The sequence below is a fragment of the Lagenorhynchus albirostris genome, chromosome 7 (genome assembly GCF_949774975.1).
Source record: "Lagenorhynchus albirostris chromosome 7, mLagAlb1.1, whole genome shotgun sequence".
NCBI classification, from domain to species: Eukaryota; Metazoa; Chordata; class Mammalia; order Artiodactyla; family Delphinidae; genus Lagenorhynchus; species Lagenorhynchus albirostris.
In genome coordinates, this window is record NC_083101.1 from 34,388,550 (window position 1) to 34,409,959 (window position 21,410).

The 21,410-nt window shown below is 37.3% G+C and overlaps 1 protein-coding gene across 2 annotated transcripts in view; it reads right to left on the reverse strand.

Annotated features, from left to right (window-relative positions):
* TDRD7 (tudor domain containing 7) overlaps window positions 1-21,410 on the reverse strand; it is an 89,177-nt gene that overhangs the window by 35,517 nt on the left and 32,250 nt on the right. For both annotated transcript variants that reach the window (XM_060154797.1, XM_060154798.1), the window contains exons 5-6: window positions 13,933-14,006; window positions 11,210-11,427 (exon numbers count right to left, since the gene is read on the reverse strand). In XM_060154797.1, coding sequence (XP_060010780.1) covers window positions 11,210-11,427; window positions 13,933-14,006 — 292 coding nt within the window. The remainder of the gene's footprint in view (window positions 1-11,209; window positions 11,428-13,932; window positions 14,007-21,410) is intronic.

Below are 21,410 nucleotides of genomic sequence, written 5' to 3' on the forward strand. Positions count from 1 at the left end.
AAAAAAAATGGTTCTGAAGAACCTAGGGGCAGGACGGGAATAAAGACGCAGACGTAGAGAATGGACTTGAGGACATGGGGAGGGGCAAGGGTAAGCTGGGAGGAAGTGAGAGAGTGGTATGGAGATAAATACACTACCGAATGTAAAATAGATAGCTAGTGGGAAGCAGCCATACAGCACAGGGAGATCAGCTCGGTGCTTTGTGACCACCTAGAGGGGTGGGATAGGGAAGGTGCGAGGGAGACGCAAGAGGGAGGAGATATGGGGATATATGTATATGTATAGCTGATTCACTTTGTTATAAAGCAGAAACTAACACAATTGTAAAGCAATTATATTCCAATAAAGATGTTAAAAAAACAAAAAAAGAATCCCGGTTAGTACAATTTTAGATTTAGACATGGCAGTCCTCCATATCCAAAGCCAGCTGAGCCTGCTGGGCCCATCTTAAAACCCTTCTTCAGTCTTCACCTAGCAACATCTTCTCAACTCTTTGCAACACCTTCTCTGAAGTGGATGGCAGAGGCTAATTTCAATGGAATATAGTCCATCTTATTCATCTAAAATAACTCTCACAAGCCACATGTCCTACCTGTCCACATGGCTTCTTCTAACCCAAAAGAGGACAACAGTTCTTCAGTTTAATGATCCTTTTCTTTCCAATAAATTAACTGGGAATAGGAGATACTTCAATGTTTGTTTACTAATCTCCCCCACTCTTGGCCTCAAAGCTTCCATTCCTACCTGTGCTTTAGATGCAATCAGGACCAATTACCTAACAATGTAATTGTCAAACCTGTCAAACCTCTAAACATGACCTCTGAACATGACCAGCACACTGAGTTCTTCTAACTAGGGATTACTTTTTTTTTTGCTGTATGCGGGCCTCTCACTGTTGTGGCCTCTCCCGCTGCGGAGCACAGGCTCCAGATGTGCAGGCTCAGCAGCCATGGCTCATGGGCCCAGCCGCTCCGTGGCATGTGGGATCCTCCCGGACCGGGGCACGAACCCGTGTCCCCTGCATCGGCAGGCGGACTCTCAACCACTGCGCCACCAGGGAAGCCCGGGGATTACTATCTTAACAGAAGTTATGAATATTAGGTCCACTTGATGTGAATTTGGTCAGGACAAGAGAAGAATTCCCATTTTTCTGGCCTTTATTCCAGAATAATGCTTAAAGATCACCTGGAAGTAGTAAGCTTCCAGGGCTTTGTCTGGAGCATTTATATCAAGCTTTGCCAGTAGCATTTATATCAAGCTTTGCCAGTCAGCCTATAAAGTAGATTTTTGACCAATAAGCCTGAGTTTATTCAAAGTACAAACAATGGCCAAATAATCATCTGAACTAGAAGGCAGGTTTGTTTCCTCAGCAGTTTTATTTTCATTGTTTAAAGCAGATACCCTACCCCAGCCCCCAGCAATCCCCAAATGACTAGTTCCTTGAATAGTAGCCACTTTCCAATTTTTACTGGCTTCTTCTTCATCTCATAGGCCAGTTATGTGCCTAATTCCACTTTGTTCTCTAGTAATTTGGCCTCTTTAAATTCAAATTAGCATCTACTAAGATTAAACATAAGCCTGACTTTAGGAACAGAACCTGACACTAACTGGAGTTGATGCAGATGTTCTTCAACATGTTAGACAACTATTCATGGATAATTTAGTGACATGGAAAATATGCCTGGTCCACGTACGTCATTAGCCAATCTTTGGAGAACAGCTGAAGGGTTACTCAATTCAAAGGAAAAGATCATGAAACTCATATTGTATAGAATTTAAAATATATGTAATTTAAGACAAATGTAATTTTTTTCAACTTAAACTCTTTGTTTTAAATTTTTCATGAAAGTGAAAATTTGCTTTTCTCAGGCATTCCAATGTGATCACCATCTGTCCTCCAGAACATGTGTCTTCTTTTTAATTTTCTGGTCAATGGGCTTAGAAACAACACCTATTACTATATCTATTCCCAGCCTATGAGAATCTTCCCAAAGGCAAGAAATTGCTGGAATGTGGGTTACAGTATGGTGTCCACTCTTCACTGTGCTCTGGTACATCTGACCAGATCTACATGCTGTTCTCTTGTCTCATCCCCCAAAACAGAACAGCTGTCTTCTGGCCTTCATAAATGACCAAGGTAAGTCAATAGCTACTTGAAACATGGCTTTTATTATTTCTTTAGTGTGATAATCAGCTGCTAATCATTCCAGTTGGATCTTTCAGGAGGGTGCTTTTACAACTTCTATTGGGTTGGCCAAAAGGTTCGTTCGTTTTTTTCCGAAAGATGGTTCTAGTAGCACTTAGTTGTTTTTAATTTCAATTGAAACGATTTTGTTAGATTGTATTGTGACAGTCGTCATATCAGTGTGCATTTAAAAAAAGACTTATCAAAACTGGTGAATTTTTGTGTAGCCATTTTAATACTGAAGATGAAAGAAAAAAGCAACATTTTCCACATATCATGCTTTATTATTTCAAGAAAGGTAAAAACGCAACTGAAACGCAAAAATAAGGTTTGTGCAGTGTATGGAGAAGGTGCTGTGACTGATCGAACATGTCAAAAGTGGTTTGCGGGGCTTCCCTGGTGGCTCAGTGGTTAAGAATCTGCCTGCCAATGCAGGGGACATGGGTTCGAGCCCTAGTCGGGGAAGATCCCACATGCTGCAGAGTAACTATGCCTGTGCGCCACAACTACTAAGCCTGTGCTCTAGAGCCCGTGAGCCACAACTACTGAAGCCCACGTGCCTAGAGCCCATCCTGCGCAACAGGAGAAGCCACCACAGTGAGAAGCCCATGCACTGCAATGAAGAGTAGCCCCTACTCGCCGCAACTAGAGAAAGCTCGTGCGCAGCAATGAAGACCCAACGCAGTCAAAAATAAATAAATAAATTTTAAAAAGTGGTTTGCGAAGTTTTGTGCTGGAGATTTCTCGCTGGACGATGCTCCATGGTCGGGTAGACCAGTTGAAGTTGATAGTGATCAAATCGAGACATTCATTGAGAATAATCAACGTTATACCACGCGGGAGATAGCCAACATACTCAAATATCCAAATAAAGCATTGAAAATCATTTGCACCTTCTTGGTTATGTGAATCGCTTTGATGTTTGGGTTCCACATAAGTTAAGCGAAAAAAACCTTGACCATATTTCCACATTTGATTCTCTACTTAAACGTAATGAAAATGTTCTGTTTTTTAAAACAAATTGTGACGGGCGATGGAAAGTGGATATTGTACAATAACGTGGAACGGAAGAGATCATGGGGCAAGCAAAATGAGCCACCACCAACCAAAGGCTGGTCTTCATCCAAAGAAGGTGATGTTGTGTATATGGTAGGATTGGAAGGAAGTCCTCTGTTATGAGCTCCTTCAGGAAAACTGAACGATTAATTCCAACAAGTACTGCTCCCAATTAGACCAACTGAAACCAGCCACTTGACAAAAAGCATCCAGAATGAGTCAACAGAAAATGCATAATCTTCCATCAGGATAACGTGAGACCGCATGTTTCTTTGACGACCAGGCAAAAACTGTTACAGCTTGGCTGGGAAGTTCTGATTCATCCGCCGTATTCACCAGATATTATTGCACCTTCGAATTTCCATTTAGGTCTTTACAAAATTTTCTTAATGGAAAAAATTTCAATTCCCTGGAAGACTGTAAAAGGCACCTGGAACTGTTCTTTGCTCAAAAAGATAAAAAATCTTGGGAAGATGGAATTATGAAGTTGCCTGAAAAATGGCAGAAAGTAGTGGAACAAAAGGGTGAGTACGTTGTTCAATAAAGTTCTTGGTGAAAATGAAAAGTGTGCCTTTTATTTTTACTTAAAAACCGAAGGCACTTTTTGGCCAACCCAATAGTTCCTGTAGTCTAATTGATTCAGGTACATACCTGAGAAGGGGGTCAAAAGGCCTCCTGTTCTATAGGAGAAGACTCAGGATCATAATCCTGCCTTTTTCTTCCACGGTTTCATTGTTTTGTGGCTCTTCAGTTTTGTGTTTGGTTTTGGATATTCACCCAAAAAATCGCCAGTCCAATGACTGGAAACTGGCATGACCTGGAACTCCATAGATTTACTATGTATGGGTCCTTACCTCCACCTCCCAACAGCAGAGACAGGTAGTAACCTAAAGGATTAACTCCTTACACCATGGAGTTCAAGCCATCTCCTCTGGTGATCATCAGAAGATTCTAGTATCTAACATGCCTTAAACCTTCTATTCCCACAAGTTCATTATATTTAGCTTGATTTCTGCCTCATTTGGAATCACAACTTGAATGAGATACTTCTCTCACATCCCTCTGAGTTTTTGTAAGTTTGGAGTTGACAGACTAGGTTTGGTAGATGTGAGACTCAAGGGCTTAAAATATCAACTTCTTCAGGAGCCCTGTAAGTTCACACAAATAGAAGTCTTCATGCTATATGCCTAGAAATTGTCTTCTTAATTCTAAGAGGTCTTTACTTCTTCCTAATTTACCTGTTCTGTAAAGTTCTTGAAGCCAAACTCATTTGAGTCTATGAAGGCTCACCTGCTAACTCTGCAGCATAGGCTGCTGAGGTAAACTTACTGTTTCTTATGGAATTAGAATTTTCTTTGGGATTCTGTAACAGAATTGGTATTGTCCAATTAAATCAGAAAGTTTCAAAGCAGTTGTATGGGTGTCATTCAGACACAGTTTTGTTTCCATTGGGTAGCAGTTTTTTGTGTTGAAGCTTTAAATTACATTCTAAATTTCATTTTATACGTTCACCACCCAATACCAACCTCAGACAGTATGGTAAAATCACGTTTACCTGGAGACCTGCCTTCCAGCACTCCAACTATTAGCAGTGGCTTGGAACTCAAAAACAAACCAATTAAAAAACTCAATTTCAGCAGGCAGTAAAGACCTCTGGGTACCTAGCAACAACTACAACATCAAAGAGTCACTGACCAGAAGCTTGCACCCTATGATTACCAAGTTCACAGACAGAAAGACTGGTTGATGACCTTCTACAGAGCTCAGTCTTTTTGTGTTAATGCTGAGAAGTGCTGGGAAAGTTAGACAACTGAGAAAGAGACGAGGAAATGGTCCCCAATGGCCTGACTGGGCCACAGTGAAGACAAACTGATAGGTTCAGATCTGAAGCCTCTAAGGGTAGTGGGTGAGGCTTATACTGAATGCAGGATAATACACTGAGATGAGCTAACACCCAATTCAGTGTTCCAGACCACCTACAACTGCCACCCTCTCTGCGGCAGTTCATGCTACGCCCAAGATTATTCAGAAAGGGTTATAATTTTTAGTCGCTTCTGTTTAAGAAAGTACAGGTGTTTGTGGCATATTCCACAGAGGTTTAATCAAAGGTAAAGGTAAAAAGTTCCTTGTAGGGCTTCCCTGGTGGCGCAGTGGTTGAGAGTCCGCCTGCCGATGCAGGGGACGCGGGTTCGTGCCCCGGTCCGGGAAGATCCCACATGCCACGGAGCGGCTGGGCCCATGAGCCATGGCCGCTGAGCCTGCGTGTCCGGAGCCTGTGCTCCGCAACGGGAGAGGCCACAACAGTGAAAGGCCCGCGTACACTAAAAAAAAAAAAAAAAAAAAAAAAAAAAAGTTCTTTGTAGATGGTACCCTGTCTGTTCACAAACCACCTATCCAGAGAAACTCTTTCTCCACCATCTTGGGTAAGTAGTTTTATAGACTTATGTATTTCAAGGCTAATACTCTTTCACTCCCATCCCTTTCCTAGTAAGGACTTCGCACCGATGCTGACTACAACCATTTATGTTTGGATAAACTTCAAGCCATTTTCCTTCAGTGTGGCCCAAGGTTAGGCCCTTGTTCACAGGTCCCCTTCAGGAAGACACTATCCTGGTTAACTGTGTGCAGACCTTTTGGGCATGATCTTGGCTGGCAGCTGCGGCTTTCACTGTGCATTCTAAGCTAAGCAGGTACTAGATATGCTTCTCATTACCTTTGCGGGGAGCAGGATCTGCTCCTCTAGGATGGCAGAAATTCACTTCATCTAAGAGTTTTAGTTCCTGTATCCACTGCTCTTATTTTTCAATTTAAACTTTTGTTCTGCCCTCTTTAGCATTTCCTCTGTTTTCATTGAGATAGGCTCCTCTGTAGAGCTTGCTGGGTATGCCTCTGGTTTTACACTGCATGATAATTACTAGTATTTGTGTAGCTTGATTTATGACTTTTGGGGGGAAATTACCAGTGGGTTTTAACTTGCTTGCATTTAAGCTAGACTGTTCCTGGAAAAATAACAGCTGTCTTTTCCTATATACCTGCTATGTTTCTTTTTTTCTTTTCTTTTTCTTTTTTTGGCCACACTGTGCGGCATGTGGGATCTTAGTTCCCCAACCAGGAATCAAACCCATGCCCCCGGCATTGAAAGCACGGAGTCTTAACCACCGGACCACCAGGGAAGTCCCCTATGTACCTGCTATGTTTCTATACTGTACTGGCAGCTGTTTATAGTTTGTGTAACTTAATTCTAACAACCCTAAGAGATGGGAAGAAACAGTCACATTTTAGAGCATACTGAAGCCCAGATTTATATGCTGAAAGTAACACCACTAAGAAATGGCCAGGGCAAAAGCCTAACTGCAAAGCCCAAACTCTTTCTACTGTACTATTGGGCTTTATGGGTAATTTTCTGTTTCAAGTTCCAGAACAGCAATTTCACATTACTCCCCTACTGCCCTATTCTGATTTCGCCACAGTGCTCTTTTATCTTTCTTCTATTCAGATGGTCACTGAAATTGAATTTAAAAACTGTTCCAACGTGTTCATTGCATATTTCTTTTTGCTGATGAAAAGTTAGAAAGGAAATTGGATTCCAATTAGATATTATGGCTGTACTTTCAAGTCCTAGCTTTACTTCTCACTGCTGCTTCTGCTGGAATGGCTGCATAGACTGTATCAACACCACTAAGCCTGAGGATATATCACTGCTGTTTCACTTATGTTCGCTTCCTTAGAAATTCAATTTGTTTTTAACCCAGAAATATCTAGGCTTTAAAAAAAGAGGCAATTCATTTTGCATGGGCTGACAGATGCTTTATCTTATATAATTAATTACCACAATTAAAGTTAAGACAAATTCCTGAACATACAAAAATACGTAAGTGGCAGAACTGCTGTTGCCTCTTTTGATATTACAGAAATTGCTATATTGACGCAATCCAGAACTTTAGGAATTTTTAAAAGTCTGAGGTATTAGAGGACTAAATGACTTAAAGCTCAGTGATTTCTAATGGACAGAAAAATGACATATAAAATACAGCCTAACAGTAAAACCTTTTTATAAAAGCATGAATAATTAATGTCATTAGGTATTTTTTCTCATTTACAACATTTTATGTTCTCATTCACTAAATGTTATGTTTTGTAATTAAGGCCTGAGGTGCTTCCAGGTGAACTCAGAATGTTTCCCACTATCCTGAAGTTGCCTCCCAATGCTCCTACGCTATAGGTCTTTGAGGCTACTGTCAGAGAGCCTTCTCAGCTGAGTGCATCTATTCCTGTCTGGCTCTAAACGAGCCACCCAGCTCTCCACACAGCTTCAGGTAAGGCACTAAAGACAGATATTCTGTCTCAGGTAGGAATGGAGACATTTCTCCACCCATGTTTCAGAGTGGAGGATTTCAACAAAATCTCTCATGTTCAACAGTAATTGTCACAAGATTTGAAATTTTACTAGAAACTGAAGTCGGCCAGAGGCTCTGGATTCTGTGTGACCTCATGGCAGGGACCCGCTAAGTTTCCACCAAATTATGACTCTTTAATAAAGTGAATTGGCCCATTTGCCTCTTGAGTTTCTTCTTGAGCCACTGTCTTCTTATTGAATTTCTTACAATTTTCTGAAAAAGCCATGTTTTTCTGTCTCAGGCTTTGGCACAAGCTGTTTCTTTTGTCTGAGGTGCCTTTTCCCCAGCATTCCCACCTTTGTCTAACTTACTTCAACTCATCTCTCAGGTTTTAGTGTAACAGACACCTCCTCTGGGAAGCTTTTCTTGACTCATCAGACTACGTCTCATCCTCCTGTTTACATGTTTCCTTAGCACCCTGCATTTCTCCTTCATAACTATTGCAGGCTTGCCCTTATCTGCTCAATGTTTATTTTCCCTGTTGGACAGTAAGTTCCGTAAGGGCAAGGTCCAGGTCTGTCTTGTTTACTGTTATTCTTAGCACCCAGGTCAGTGGGTGGCTCACAGAAGCATTTTATTAATACTAGCCAAATACAACAATTAAGGAGAACATTATTAATAAGGCCATCACTTTAGAACAGCCAAGAGACGTTGCTATCCTTCTCCTAGGACTCAATGGCAATTCTTAGATGCCAGTATCCTTCATCAAGGATACTGGTCAAGCCTGCCATCTTGGGCTCTTTGCCTTTTGAAGACAGCTTCTGCACAAGTTCCATTTCCCTCGAAAGTTGCCTAGGAACACTGTGGAACTGGGTCACCATTGTTAATATGATTTTATATTCTCTTTAGCTTTCAAAACTCTCAGTCCACATTTTGTTGTCAGAGAGATCCAAAAGGTTAAGAACAACAGATTCAAAGCATCCTTCTGCCTGCATCAAAATACCATCTAACAACCTTGTAAAGTGACTTATAGCGTATAGCTGATTAAACCTTCATGAAGGTAAAATTTCAGAGCTTTTATTTGGTCCCTTGAGCTGATGCTACCCATCCTATATTAAAATGGAAATCCTGCAAGTGATTATCTCTGGGAGGTAGGATGATAGGTGATTTTTATTTCATTTATAATTTTAGTTTTCAATATTTTTATATGGGACATTTTACATGACTGAGGGGAGAAAGCACTTTTTTTTTTTTTTAAATAAAGAAGTACACTGCACTCAGATTTCTTCTTCAGTTACACAACAACATGGAGATACACATTACTAAGTCTTTCTTACCCTAAAATTTCTGCACTGTGTTCTAACCTGTCTGACCCTGTTTGCAGTAGAATCAGCCCTGGGCATGCTATCAGTGTTCCTGCTTTTCAGCAAGATGAAAAGCAAGAAGTCAGAAGAAAGGGAAATTAACCATGGTGTAACTGTTTAAAACTGCCTAAAAATAAACATGGTATAACAGTTTGAAACTGTTTACCAGTAGGCTGTTAAAAAAAAAAATCAGAGCTATTAAAAAAAGTTTTGAAAAATATCAACAGATGTCATTAAAACTGGCAGTTTTTGTCATCCTAGGCACAATGCTTCACTAAGTAAATTCTCATACCTGACAACTGATAGTGATTGCACCTAAACAGTCCTACTCAAAATTGAGAGAAACAGCATGGAGATAAGAAAGATATATTACATTTCTGCTTCACATTCCACCCTCACTGCCTGGACAGAAAATAATCATGCAACATAGATGCATATAAGCAACCAAAAAATTAAAAATCAGTCATTTTAGCACCTGAAATTTAGTAGGAAACCACCCATTTTAGATAAAGTTTTAACATCAAAGAGATAGGTACTCTCTCTCCTGCAGTCCTAGCAAGAGAAATTTTGAGGCTTTGCAGATATGCAGAGAAGCGAGGATGAAAATTTCCCCCCAAAAGTCATAAATTAAGCTACACAAATACTAGTAATTATCATGCAGTGTAAAACAAAGTGACCAGAAACATAATACATTAAGAAGAATCTGTGAAGTTTATTTAAAATTCTTTTACTCTAAAGATAATTCTCTATCGAAGCTTAATAGTGAGTTTTATGTGTATATTCACAATAAAAGGGCTTAAAGTTCATTGAAGACATAAGTTCATGAATGTCTATGGATTTAAAAAATAAAAGAACCATATGCATTCCAAAAAGGAGCTCCAGGCCCTGAACCTTCAAATCAAGCAGCCTGGTGAAACCTCAAAAGTCCCCTTCAAGATTATGGAAACCTAAGGGGGTCCTCAAATGCTGCTAAACCTGCATCCAGTGAGAATATGCTTTTCAGAAAGGAGTAAAAATGGAATGAATTGAATAGCAACCTTAGGAATTCCCACTACAAGAATAAACCCCATATTCAACATAAATCAGGGATAACATTCTTATGATCATTCTTGACTTTATAGGTAGGGAAACAGCCATAATTCCAGAGTTTGACATTTCTTCTTGTTTTCCCACTTCACACTGTATGTATATTCATCAGCACATCACATTGCCCTAAGGTGGTCTCAGCCCCTAAAGCAGTGCATGGTACCTGCAGGTGCAGAGTAAATGATGTAAGAACAAATAAGACAGATAGATGGATGGATGGATGACTCTTGACTGGAAAGCCCATGGGACTGGAGTGGGTGTCAGTGCCCTGGAGGAAGAAGTGGTTATAAAAATACATGCTGTCTTTAGGTCAGGTGCTTATAAGAGAGAGTGGTCCACACTCTGCCCAACAGGGTTGGGGGCCAAAATATATATTAAGTTAAAGAAATGAAAGCCCTCTACCAAGCAATAATTGTCATGCATATTCAATTCTATAAGCTTAGAAGCACCAAGTAATCGCTAATTTAAAAGTTATTTTGTTGAATATATTCTATGTAAATAAAAACATTAAGAAACATCTAAAAATTAGTTATTTTGTTTTAAGAATCTAGTTGTCTCTATCTCTGGATGAACTAAAAGATTTCTAATAAACTACTCTGAGCCATCGTTTTATTATAATAGATTCTCAAATAGGAAGAGGCATGGAAATAGATGTCAGCTCACTTTTCAATATTTTTCTCCAAAGAAATTTGTGAATAGTTTAAATCTGAACGCTGTATTAATTTTTTTAGATGTATTCTATAAATAATTAGCCAAAATAACTAAAATTTGTTCAGCTGAATGTCTTTAAAAATGCTCAGGAACAAGAATATAAAATTTGAGGCTAACAAAAAACGTTCAATTACCAGTTAAGTTCAAGTTATTAAAATTACAAAGCCATCAATATCTATTGGTAACAGCTCAATACAAAATGGTATATATATTATCACATATTAAATGCATTTAAAAATAACTTAAAATCTATAAAAACAGCAATTACAACACACACAGACCTCAGCCATGACATATTTCTCCTATAAATAAGAACCAGTATGTGTTAATCTTAGTCATAAAGATTAATGAAGTAATATTATGTAAAGAGCTTCGTGCTCCCCAAATAAAAGGTGATATTACTAACAACTCAAAATCTGAAAGTGGGGCAGGGAGGAGGCATCAGGAGGGAGGAATAAGAAGAAACGTACCGTGCAAATATGAGGCCAGTGTTCAAATTGTTGTAAAATTCCTTGATTAAGTTCTTCTTTATATAATTCTTTGTAAAAATGTGGAAGCTTAGATATCCAAATGCCATTGTTATGCTTGTTTAGTATTTCCTTTATGCGGTTTTGAACCTCATCCATTTTATAAGTGTAAGAGGCAGGAGGCGTGACATTTGGTTTTTCAACAGCCTGATTTAAATTATCTTTAAATTAAAAAATATGATAGAATTAACCAGAATGCTTAACATTTTAGATTATCCCCATTACCTAGTATTTGTGTCTTCAGGCTTTGTTATACTTCAGGCTTGTGGGGGTTAAGGGACTTTCAAAGAGAGCAGGATTAGGAGAGCAGGACCATGACAATTTCATTCTAAGTTTTAACCCTGAAATAACCAGGAAGGTCAACAGCCACTCAGAGAGGGAACCTAGTCCCTTTATTTTCCAAGGATTCGTCATAGTTTAATTTAAACTCATAAAGAATAATGAAATTTATTATTTAACCAATCATTTTCTAAGAAAGGTTAAATTTTAGACAATAATGGTATATATGTAATGATAAATTTAAAGCTATATTTTACAAAGCCTAAGGATAATGCCTTAATAGTAAGATCAAAGAACATTTTATAAAAACTAAATAATTGTCCAGGCTTTTTTTTTTTTTTTTTTTTTTTGTGGTATGCGGGCCTCTCACTGTTGTGGCCTCTCCCGTTGCGGAGCACAGGCTCCAGACGCGCAGGCTCAGCGGCCATAGCTCACGGGCCTAGCCGCTCCGCGGCATGTGGGATCTTCCTGGACCGGGGCACGAACCCGTGTCCCCTGCATCGGCAGGCGGACTCTCAACCACTGTACCACCAGGGAAGCCCAATTTTTCCCTTTATTAATGAGAAAAAATAATTTAGCAATAAATGAAAGTTCAAAAATTGATCCACCTGTAATAATCAGTTTATAAACATAAATAAAAGGTTTGGTTCAGTTTATAAACATAAATAAAAAGTTTGGTGCTCATAACTATTAATGATTTGTTTTTATTTCTCCAATCCAAATCATTCATTTTTCATAAGTGAATATTTATAAAGTTTTGGCTAGCTCTCTTACATTTATTTTTATTTAAAACTTAGAATGCCTGAGTTAACATCCTAAGGCAATAAAGAAATTTAAGTGTCCCCAATAGCTGATATTTCTGGTATTTTAAGAACTATGAAATTAATTCCAAACCTTTTCTAAATTTCACTGGGATACAGATCAGAATATTTTAAAAATTACCATCTATAAGCAAAATATATTCATATTTTAATCATATAGCATTTCTGCTGGGATTCAACAATTTTTATTTTATTTTATTTTTTAAACTGGCTGCTGGAGACACATAGGCTGGTTTGGGGATGCTGGCCTTTGAGGATGCCAGGAAGCCAAAGGGAGAGCTGTTCCTTGAGTATGGCTGGATGCTGACTCTCCTTTACCCACCATAGGGCACGAGACCTGCCCTTGCTGAGACTTAGTTTGGCTCAGCCAACAGAAGGGTCCAGGATGTCCACATACATTTCCTATTAAAGGCACAGTTAATTTATAAAGTTCTTCCCAAATAATGATATATAAAAGAACCAGGAAGAAAGAAAAGATAAGTTTCTTGGAACTGGCCAGTCCCTCCCTTAAAGAGAGAGTGTCAGCAGCTGACATATAGTTGGAGGCTTTGCAAATGCACCTGCTCTGTGGGGCCACTGAAGTCAGCTAAGCTTCTGTACCTTTTGTTAAACAAATCAAGGAAGTAATTTAGGCTGCCAGCAGGTAGGAGAGGTTATGTATAAGTGTGTGTAAATCAGCTGCTGGGTGAATCATAATCCTCCTGAAACAAGTCCTCCTGGTTCTGCAGAAAAAGCTTATTCTAATGTAAAGGATTTACAGCCTCTAAAGGGTATATGACTTTACTGAGTAGTCATTTTTCAGAAAATGCATATGTAAAAGTAATTGATATAAACAAAAATCAAATTGTTCAATTAATTTCCATGAGAAATACTGGAGATACATTCCTTTGGAAAAAAATGATTTCAACTCAGTAAGAATCACACTTAAAGCAGCAAATCATTTAAAACCACATTTAAATTTCATGCAGCAAAATTTCTGAAAATACTGTATCCCTTGGGTGGGTCTAACAGCAGGGAATTTACACGTTGGTTGAAGGAGACAAGATGAGTGTGTGCACTTCTAATCTTCAGATTCTTCAACTTTATTATGTCTTCTATTGATTTCTTAACAGTCCTTTTGGATTTTATATATTTATATTCCTATTTAGATGCTTAGTGGCCAATGCACATAGTTTAGGGGCCCAGATTTTACCTGGTAGAGTATCTGGAACTATTTTATGAGTTGAAGTCCCCTATTTATGTGCTTTAAATCTTACTCTCTAATGTGTAAGAGAGTGACAAGGGACACAAATATCTCTGTAGGTAACACGTGGAAGTGAAACAGAATAGGTCTGGTGTGAGGAAGGCCTCAAGTCAGAATAATAATGATATCCTTGGAGGTATTACTTTCTCTTTAGATCACTTCAATTCATAACTTAAAGAAATCAAAAAAGAGGGGAGGAGAGATGTATTCCAAGTGGGAGAAGGTGAGAACAAATGTCAAAAGCCACCATTAGATATTTCTGGGGGGGCTCTGAGGCTCCAGAAACCATAATGTATTACGAAAATAATGTTTAGAAAACATACCACTCATTTCCTTAATACAGGTTCTTGAGAGATGCATCTGAAAAGGTGGCGAAAGGGATGCCTTTGGGCTAAACCTAAGGTATAAAAAAAAAGGTAAATTAAAATTCAATTAACTACTTAGGAAAGAAATGTAGATTTCCCACCTCATACCCTCACCAAAAAAATTTTTATGTGAATTGTGCTGGATATATGTAGAAAAATTTTCTAAATATGCAGACAAAGAAATACCCCCCACCACCACCCACAAAGTGAAATAATTTGTATTCATGTCTGTCTCCCTCACTATACCCCAAGTGTCTTAATTACTTGTGTTTCTTGTGCCTAGGGCAGTGCTTGGTACATGCAAGGGAGAGTGAATGCTGTAAGAATGAATAGGATGACTGAATGAATCAAAGAGTACATCTTGCCCAGCGGTAGGTACGGGACTAGTGGTGATAGTGACAGTACACCTATTTCGCAATTTTTCAATAGTATGGAATACTCTAAAAATTAGATCAATTCTTTGAAATGAAGCACATCTCCTCAAAATATTTTAATTCTAAAAGAAATTATCAGATTGTAGGCTACCAGCAAAAGCTTACTTAGTATACGATGCTCTGCAATTATAAGAGCATCACACTTGTGTATTAATGCATCTGGGTAATGACAGAAGATGCCAAAAACATATCCAGCTCCTACTTCTGCAGAACTGGCAGGGAGACAGCAATCCTTTCCCTTGCACCAGAGCCCTAAAAATGTAAACTGGAATCTTCCCCTGCTTTGAGTCAGCTGTGAGGGCTCTAGCAGAAAGCAGAGGGATGTAAGCGAAGAGTGAAAGTACGGCAAGGATACAGCAGAGACTGCTATCATGCAAACACTGGTAGGCCTAATGCACAGGAAAGAAACCTGTCAACACAGCAAAAGAAAGATGTTCAAGGAAAACCGCAGGGACATGTGAAAACAAACTTAATAAGATAATAGAGGTCCAACCAGTTTTATAACAGTAAGTATAAAAGACTTATTATTTTGTTTCTTAAATACTTAGACTGTCCCCCCACGAAAAAAACTCCCAACTCAAACATATGCCACTTATTAGAGACACATTATTATCCCACAAATATTTATTTAAGGACCTACTATTACATGCCAGGCATTGTGTCAGAGGGTAATGATTAAACAAGAGGAAGGTACCATTATTCTCATGGACTACACGTATAGTTGAGAAAAGTGACTGTAGCAAGCAGCTAGCAGATGGCCCCCAGTGATTCTCCCCTCTGGTATCCACAACCTTGTGTAATCCCCTCCCTTTGAGTAACTCGCTTCTAATCAATAGGATACTTCAAGGTTGAGGGGATTATACATAATTAGATTACAGAAGATTCTAATTTCCACTTTGCTAGCATAATCTGTCTCTTGCTGGTTTCGATGAGGCAAATAGCCATGTTAGGAAGGGCTATATGGCAAGAAATTGAAGGTGGTCTTTGGCCAATAGCCAGACGGAACTAAGGGACAACTCAAAAGGGATGGATTGTACTAACAACCACACGAGTGAGCCTGGAAGGGGATTCCTGCTCAGCTGACCCAGCCATGGCCGATACCTTGATTGCAACCTCATGAGAAACTTTGAAGCAGAGGATCTAGCTGAGTGGTTCTGAGATTCCTAACTCACAGAAGCTACAGGATAATAAGTATGTGCTGTAAACTGCTAAATTCGTGATAACCTGTTACACAACAGATAATTAATGAACTGACAGAATCTGTATGTAAGAACAAAGTCTACTAAGTGCTATAATAGGGGCAGTAGGTGTTAACAAAAGCACATGACAAAAGCAACCAACTAAATTAGGAGGCAGAGAGAGGAGCAAGTAAAAAGTAAAGGTTATTAACACTTATTATAAAGTTATAATAATCTGAGTAGTTTGGCACTGCTAAAGAATAGACAGGTAATCAGTGATTTCAAATGGAAAGCCCAGAAACTGAGTCATATATTTATAACAATTTAGTATTGATAGAGATAGTGTTTCAAACCAGCAGGGAAAGAAAGGATTATGTCATAATTGATATTAGGACATCTGGCTAACAGGATTCCTACTCTCATGCTATACAACAAAATTAATTCTGGATTAATTAAAGGTTTAAATGCAAAAACTGAAACCATAAAAATTCTAAAAGAAAACAGAAGACATACTACATAATATGGGGGTAGAAATGCTTTTCTAAGCATAACACCTGTAGGCAGAAGCCATAAAGGTAGAGATTAATAGATGTAAATAGAAAATTTTAAAGTTTTTGTATACCAAAAATACCATAATTAAACAAACTTGCCAACATTGGTAAAATTGCCAACATATTACAGGACAAAAGGCTCAACATCCTTAATTTATAAATCATTTTACCGATTAGAAAGAAAAAGCAACAAAAGACAAAAACCTGTAATTTACAAAAGATCTATAAATGGGCTAATAAACATATGAAAAAATGTAACTTCCTTAAGAATCAAAATCAAAGAAATAGAAATTAAAACATATGTACATTTTTTCACCTTTTAGAGTATTAAATAAAACACTGATGCCCAATGTTGGCAAGTGCACAAGCAAACTATCACTCCCATATGCTTCTAGAAGAATCTAACTGGTATAATCTGTTTAGAGCACAAATTAGTAAAGCCTTAGTGTGTATACCCTCTTACCCAGAGAGTCTATTTCTACCAATTTATTCTAAGGAACTAGTTGTGAATATATGCAAGGATCATTCTACAAATATGTTCATTGTAGTATTGCTTACAATAGTGAAAATCATTTATATTCAACAATGAGTGACTGGACAATGGACTAGCCTGACACTAAAAATGATAACAGAGATGTGTACTTAATGATATGGAAAATGTTCACAATATATTGCCTTTCAAAACACGTTATAAAATAGTAATATACATCATGACCCAATACGTATTTTTAAAAACTTATATAAATAAATAATGTAGAAAGTTAATTTTTAATGGTTACATTTATGTCTGGATTAGAGGTGACTTTTTTCTTCCTTTTACTTTCTTCTACTTTGCAAATTGTCTATACCATACACATTAGTACTTTTGTAATCAGAAGAAAGCAATAAATGTATTTTAGAAAATGCTTCCTGTAAATATTTAGTACATGACTTTTAAACCTACAAGATCTCAGAAACCTACATTCATTTACTTTAACTTAATACTTGAAAGATGCCTTTTCAATCATGGTTCCCATTGGCTAATGCCAGACAGTCCTTTATTCATATCCAAAGTCCATGATCTTACTCACTACAATATATATACAGCAATTTCTTCTCTCATTCTAGGCCTAATGGAACCCTGGTCTTCAGTGCCATACTCATTTATGTTTTATGCATAAATACATTAAAAAACCAAATTTTAATAATCTCATCATTTTAACAAAATACAACGGTCATGAATTGTATTTTTTTAGAAATAAACATTTCCCAGAGAAACCATAAATCAATCGTACATCCTCACTTTTGGCCCCTCTTTCTATTTTACTGTAGACACATGGTAAACTTAGATTGATACCTACAATATTAGAGAATATCAGTTATATTATTTTTCTAGAACCCTCCAGTTTGTTAACCAGCAGGCATGAGTTCTTAACCAGAGTTTTTGAGAATGGGCTTCTGGGGCCCATGTATTCCCTGCATTAGTATACAAAGATGCATGTATATGTGCACAAATTAATTTTTCTGGGAAGATAATTTATAGCTTTCATTAGTGACTCTAAAGATTTTGTGACTCTAAAAAGTTTAAGCTCATAATAACTTATACTACTTAATATTACTGCTTAATATTTCATAAGTTTAGAAATAAAATCTTTTGCTATTGCTCTATTTTGGTAAGAGCAACTTCTTTGGTTTTATAATTAGAAAGGCAGCCCATAACCTCTGCCACCAGATGGTATTTAGATTTCTCTTTAAATGTATCTTTCAATTTGTATTATGCTCTTTAAAAAAAGATTTGATGAAGATGTTTTACAACATCTTTAATAGTGTATAATTAAAATAGTCTGAAATATAATCCATACAAAGTCAGACAGATGAAGACAAATAGGTATGTAGTTCTAGAAATCATTGTACAATAATGTACAAGATATTCAACTATATGGAATTCAAAATTCTTATGGAGAAAGGCAAAAGACAAAAGCATATACTATATTAATTCTCAAAACTAAAACCATATAAAAAGATTTTGCTATCAATTTTTAACCTTTTATTGTGAAATATTTATAAATTCATGGGAATTTGCAAAAAATGTACATAGAAGTCCCATGTACCCTTCACCCAGTTTCCCCCAAGGGTAACATCTTGCATAGTACAATATCAAAACCAGGCAACTGACATTGGTATAATCCAGAACTTATTCAAATTCCACCAGTTTTAAACATACACATGTGTGTGTATAGTTCTGTGCAATTTTACTACACATATAGGTCCATGTAACCACCACTACAATCAATATCCAGAACTATCCCATCACTACAAGGGTCTCTCTTTCTACCCCTTTATTGCCACACCCTTCACCCTTCCCCAACCCCTGACACTTGGCAACTACTTCTCTGTTCTCTGTCTCTATAATTTTGTCATTTCAAGAATGTTATATAAATAGAATCACATAGTATGTAACTTTTTGAGATTAGCTTCTTTCACTCAGCATAATTCCCTTGAGATCCACTGATGTTGTTGCATGTGTCAATAGTTCATTCCTTTTTACTGCTGAGAGGTATTCTGTAGTGTGGATGTATTCAGTTTGCTGAACCTTTCAACTACTGAAGGATATCTGGGTTTTTGCCAGTTTTGGCGTATTATGAATAAAGTTACTATGGACACTTGTGTACAGGTTTTTGTGTGAATCTAAGTTTTCATTTTTCTGGGATAAATGTATAGGAGTGGAATTCCTGGGTCATATAGTGGTATCATGTTTTATTTTTTTAAAAGGAAACTCCCCAACTATTTTCTATTGTGGTTGTACAATTTTATATTCCCAACAGCAATGTATGAGTGATCCATTTTCTCTGTATCCTTGCCAGATTCAGTATTATCACTATTTTTTAAATTGAAGTATATTTAACTTACAATATTATATTAGTTTCAGGTGTACAGCATGGTGATTCGGTATTTTTGCAGATTATACTCCATTGTAAGTTATTATAAGATAATGGCTAATAAGATAATTCCCAGTGCTATACAGTAAATCCTTGTTGCTTATCTATTTTACACATAATAGTTTGTTAATCCCATGCCCCTAATTTGTCCCTCCCCCTCCTCTCTCCCCTTGGGTAACCACAAGTTTGTTTTCTATATCTTTGACTTTGAGCCTGTTTCTCTTTTGCTGATATATTCACGTGTAGTATGTTTTAGATCCCACATATAAATGTGATATTATATAGTACCTGTCTTTGACTTATTTCACTAAGCATAATATTCTCTAGGTCCATCCACATTGCTGTAAATAGCAGAATTTCATTCTTTTTTATGGCTGAGTAATACTTCATTGTATATATATACCATATCATCTTTATCCATTCATCTGTTGATGGGCACTTGGGTTGCTTTTGTGTCTTGGCTATCGTAAATAGTGCTGCTAACACTGGGGTGCATGTATCTTTTCAAATTAGTGTTTTTGTTTTTTTTCTGGACATATGCCCAGGAGAGGAGTTGCTGGGTCATATGGTAATTCTATTTTTAGTTTTTTAAGGAATCTCCATACTGTTTTCTATAGTGGCTACACCAATTTACATTCCCATCAACAGTGTACAAGGGTTCCCTTTTCTCCACGTCCTCTCCAACACTGGTTATGTGCTGACTTTTTGACCATAGCCACTCTGACAGGTGTGAGATGGTACATCATTGTAGCTTTGATTTGCATTTCCCTCATGCTTAGTGATGTTGAGCTTTTCATGTGCCTGGGGTCAACTGTATATCCTCTTTGGAAAAATGTCTATTCAGGTCTTCTGTTCACGTTTTTGATTGGGGTGTTTGTTTTTTTGATATTGAACTGTATGAGCTGTTTATATACTTTGGATATTAACCGCTTGTTGGTCACATCATTTGCAAATATTTTCTGCCATTGTGTAGGTTGTCTTTTCATTTCGTTGCTGTGCAAAAACTTTTAAGTTTAATTAGGTCCCATTTTAAAATTTTTGCTTTTATTTCTTTAGCCTTAGGAGACAAATCCAAACAAATATTGCTACAATTTATGTCAAAGAGTATTCTGCCTGTGTTCTTCTAGGACTTTTAAGGTTTCAGTTCTTACATTTAGTTCTTTAAACCATTTTTAGTTTACTTTTGTATATAGTGTGAGAGAATGTTTTAGTATCTTATTTTACATGTAGCTGCCCAGTTTTCCCAGCACTAACTTGTTAGAGAGACCGTCTTTTCTCCATTGTATATTCTTGCCTCCTTTGTCCTAGATTGACCACAGGTGCATGGGTTTATTTCTGGGCTCTCTATTCTGTTCCATTGATCTATGTGTCTGTTTTTGTGCCCGTACCATGCTGTTTCTATTACTGTAGCTTTGTAGTATTGTCTGAAGTCTGGGAGGGTTATACTCCAGGTTTGTTCTTTTTTCTCAAGGTTGTTTCAGCAATTCGGGGTCTTTTGTTGTTCTATATGAATTTTAGGATTATTCTAGTTCTGTGAAAACTGTCCTGGCTATTTTGATAGGGACTGTATGAAATCTGTAGATTGCTCTGGGTAGTATGGCCAGTTTAACAGTATTAATTCTTCCAATCCAAGAGCATGGGATATCTTTCCTTCTTTGTAACATCTTCAATTTCCTTCCTCAATGTTTTATAGTTTTCAGAGTATTGGTTTTTCACCTCCTTAGCAAAGTTTATTCCTAGGTATTTTATTCTTTTTTATATCATTTTAAATGTGACTGCTTTCTTACTCTCTCTTTGATATTTCATTATTAGTGTATAGAAACACAACAGATTTCTGTATATTAATTTCATATCCTGCAACCTTACTAAATTCATTTATTAGCTCTAATAGTTTTGGGGTGGAGACTTTAGGGATTTCTATTTAAAGTATCATGTTATTGGCAAGTAATGACAGTTTTACCTCTTTCCTTCCAATTTGGATACCTTTTATTTCTTTTTCTTCTCTGACTGCTGGTGGCTAGGACTTCCAATATTATGTTAAATAGAAGTGGCATGAGTGGGCATCCTTGTCTTGTTCTTGAATTTAGTGGGAAGGTTTTCACCACTGAGTATGATTTTGGCTGTGGGTTTGTCATAAATGGCCTTTATTATGTTGAGATATATTCCCTCTATACCCACTTTGATGAGAATTTTTATCATGAATGGATATGGAATTTTGTCAAATGCTTTTTCTGTGTCTCTTGAGATGATCATGTGATTCTGATCCTTCCTTTTGTTAATGTGGTATATCACACTGATTGATTTACAAATGTTGAACCATCCCTGTGACCCTGGAATAAATCCAAACTTGATCAT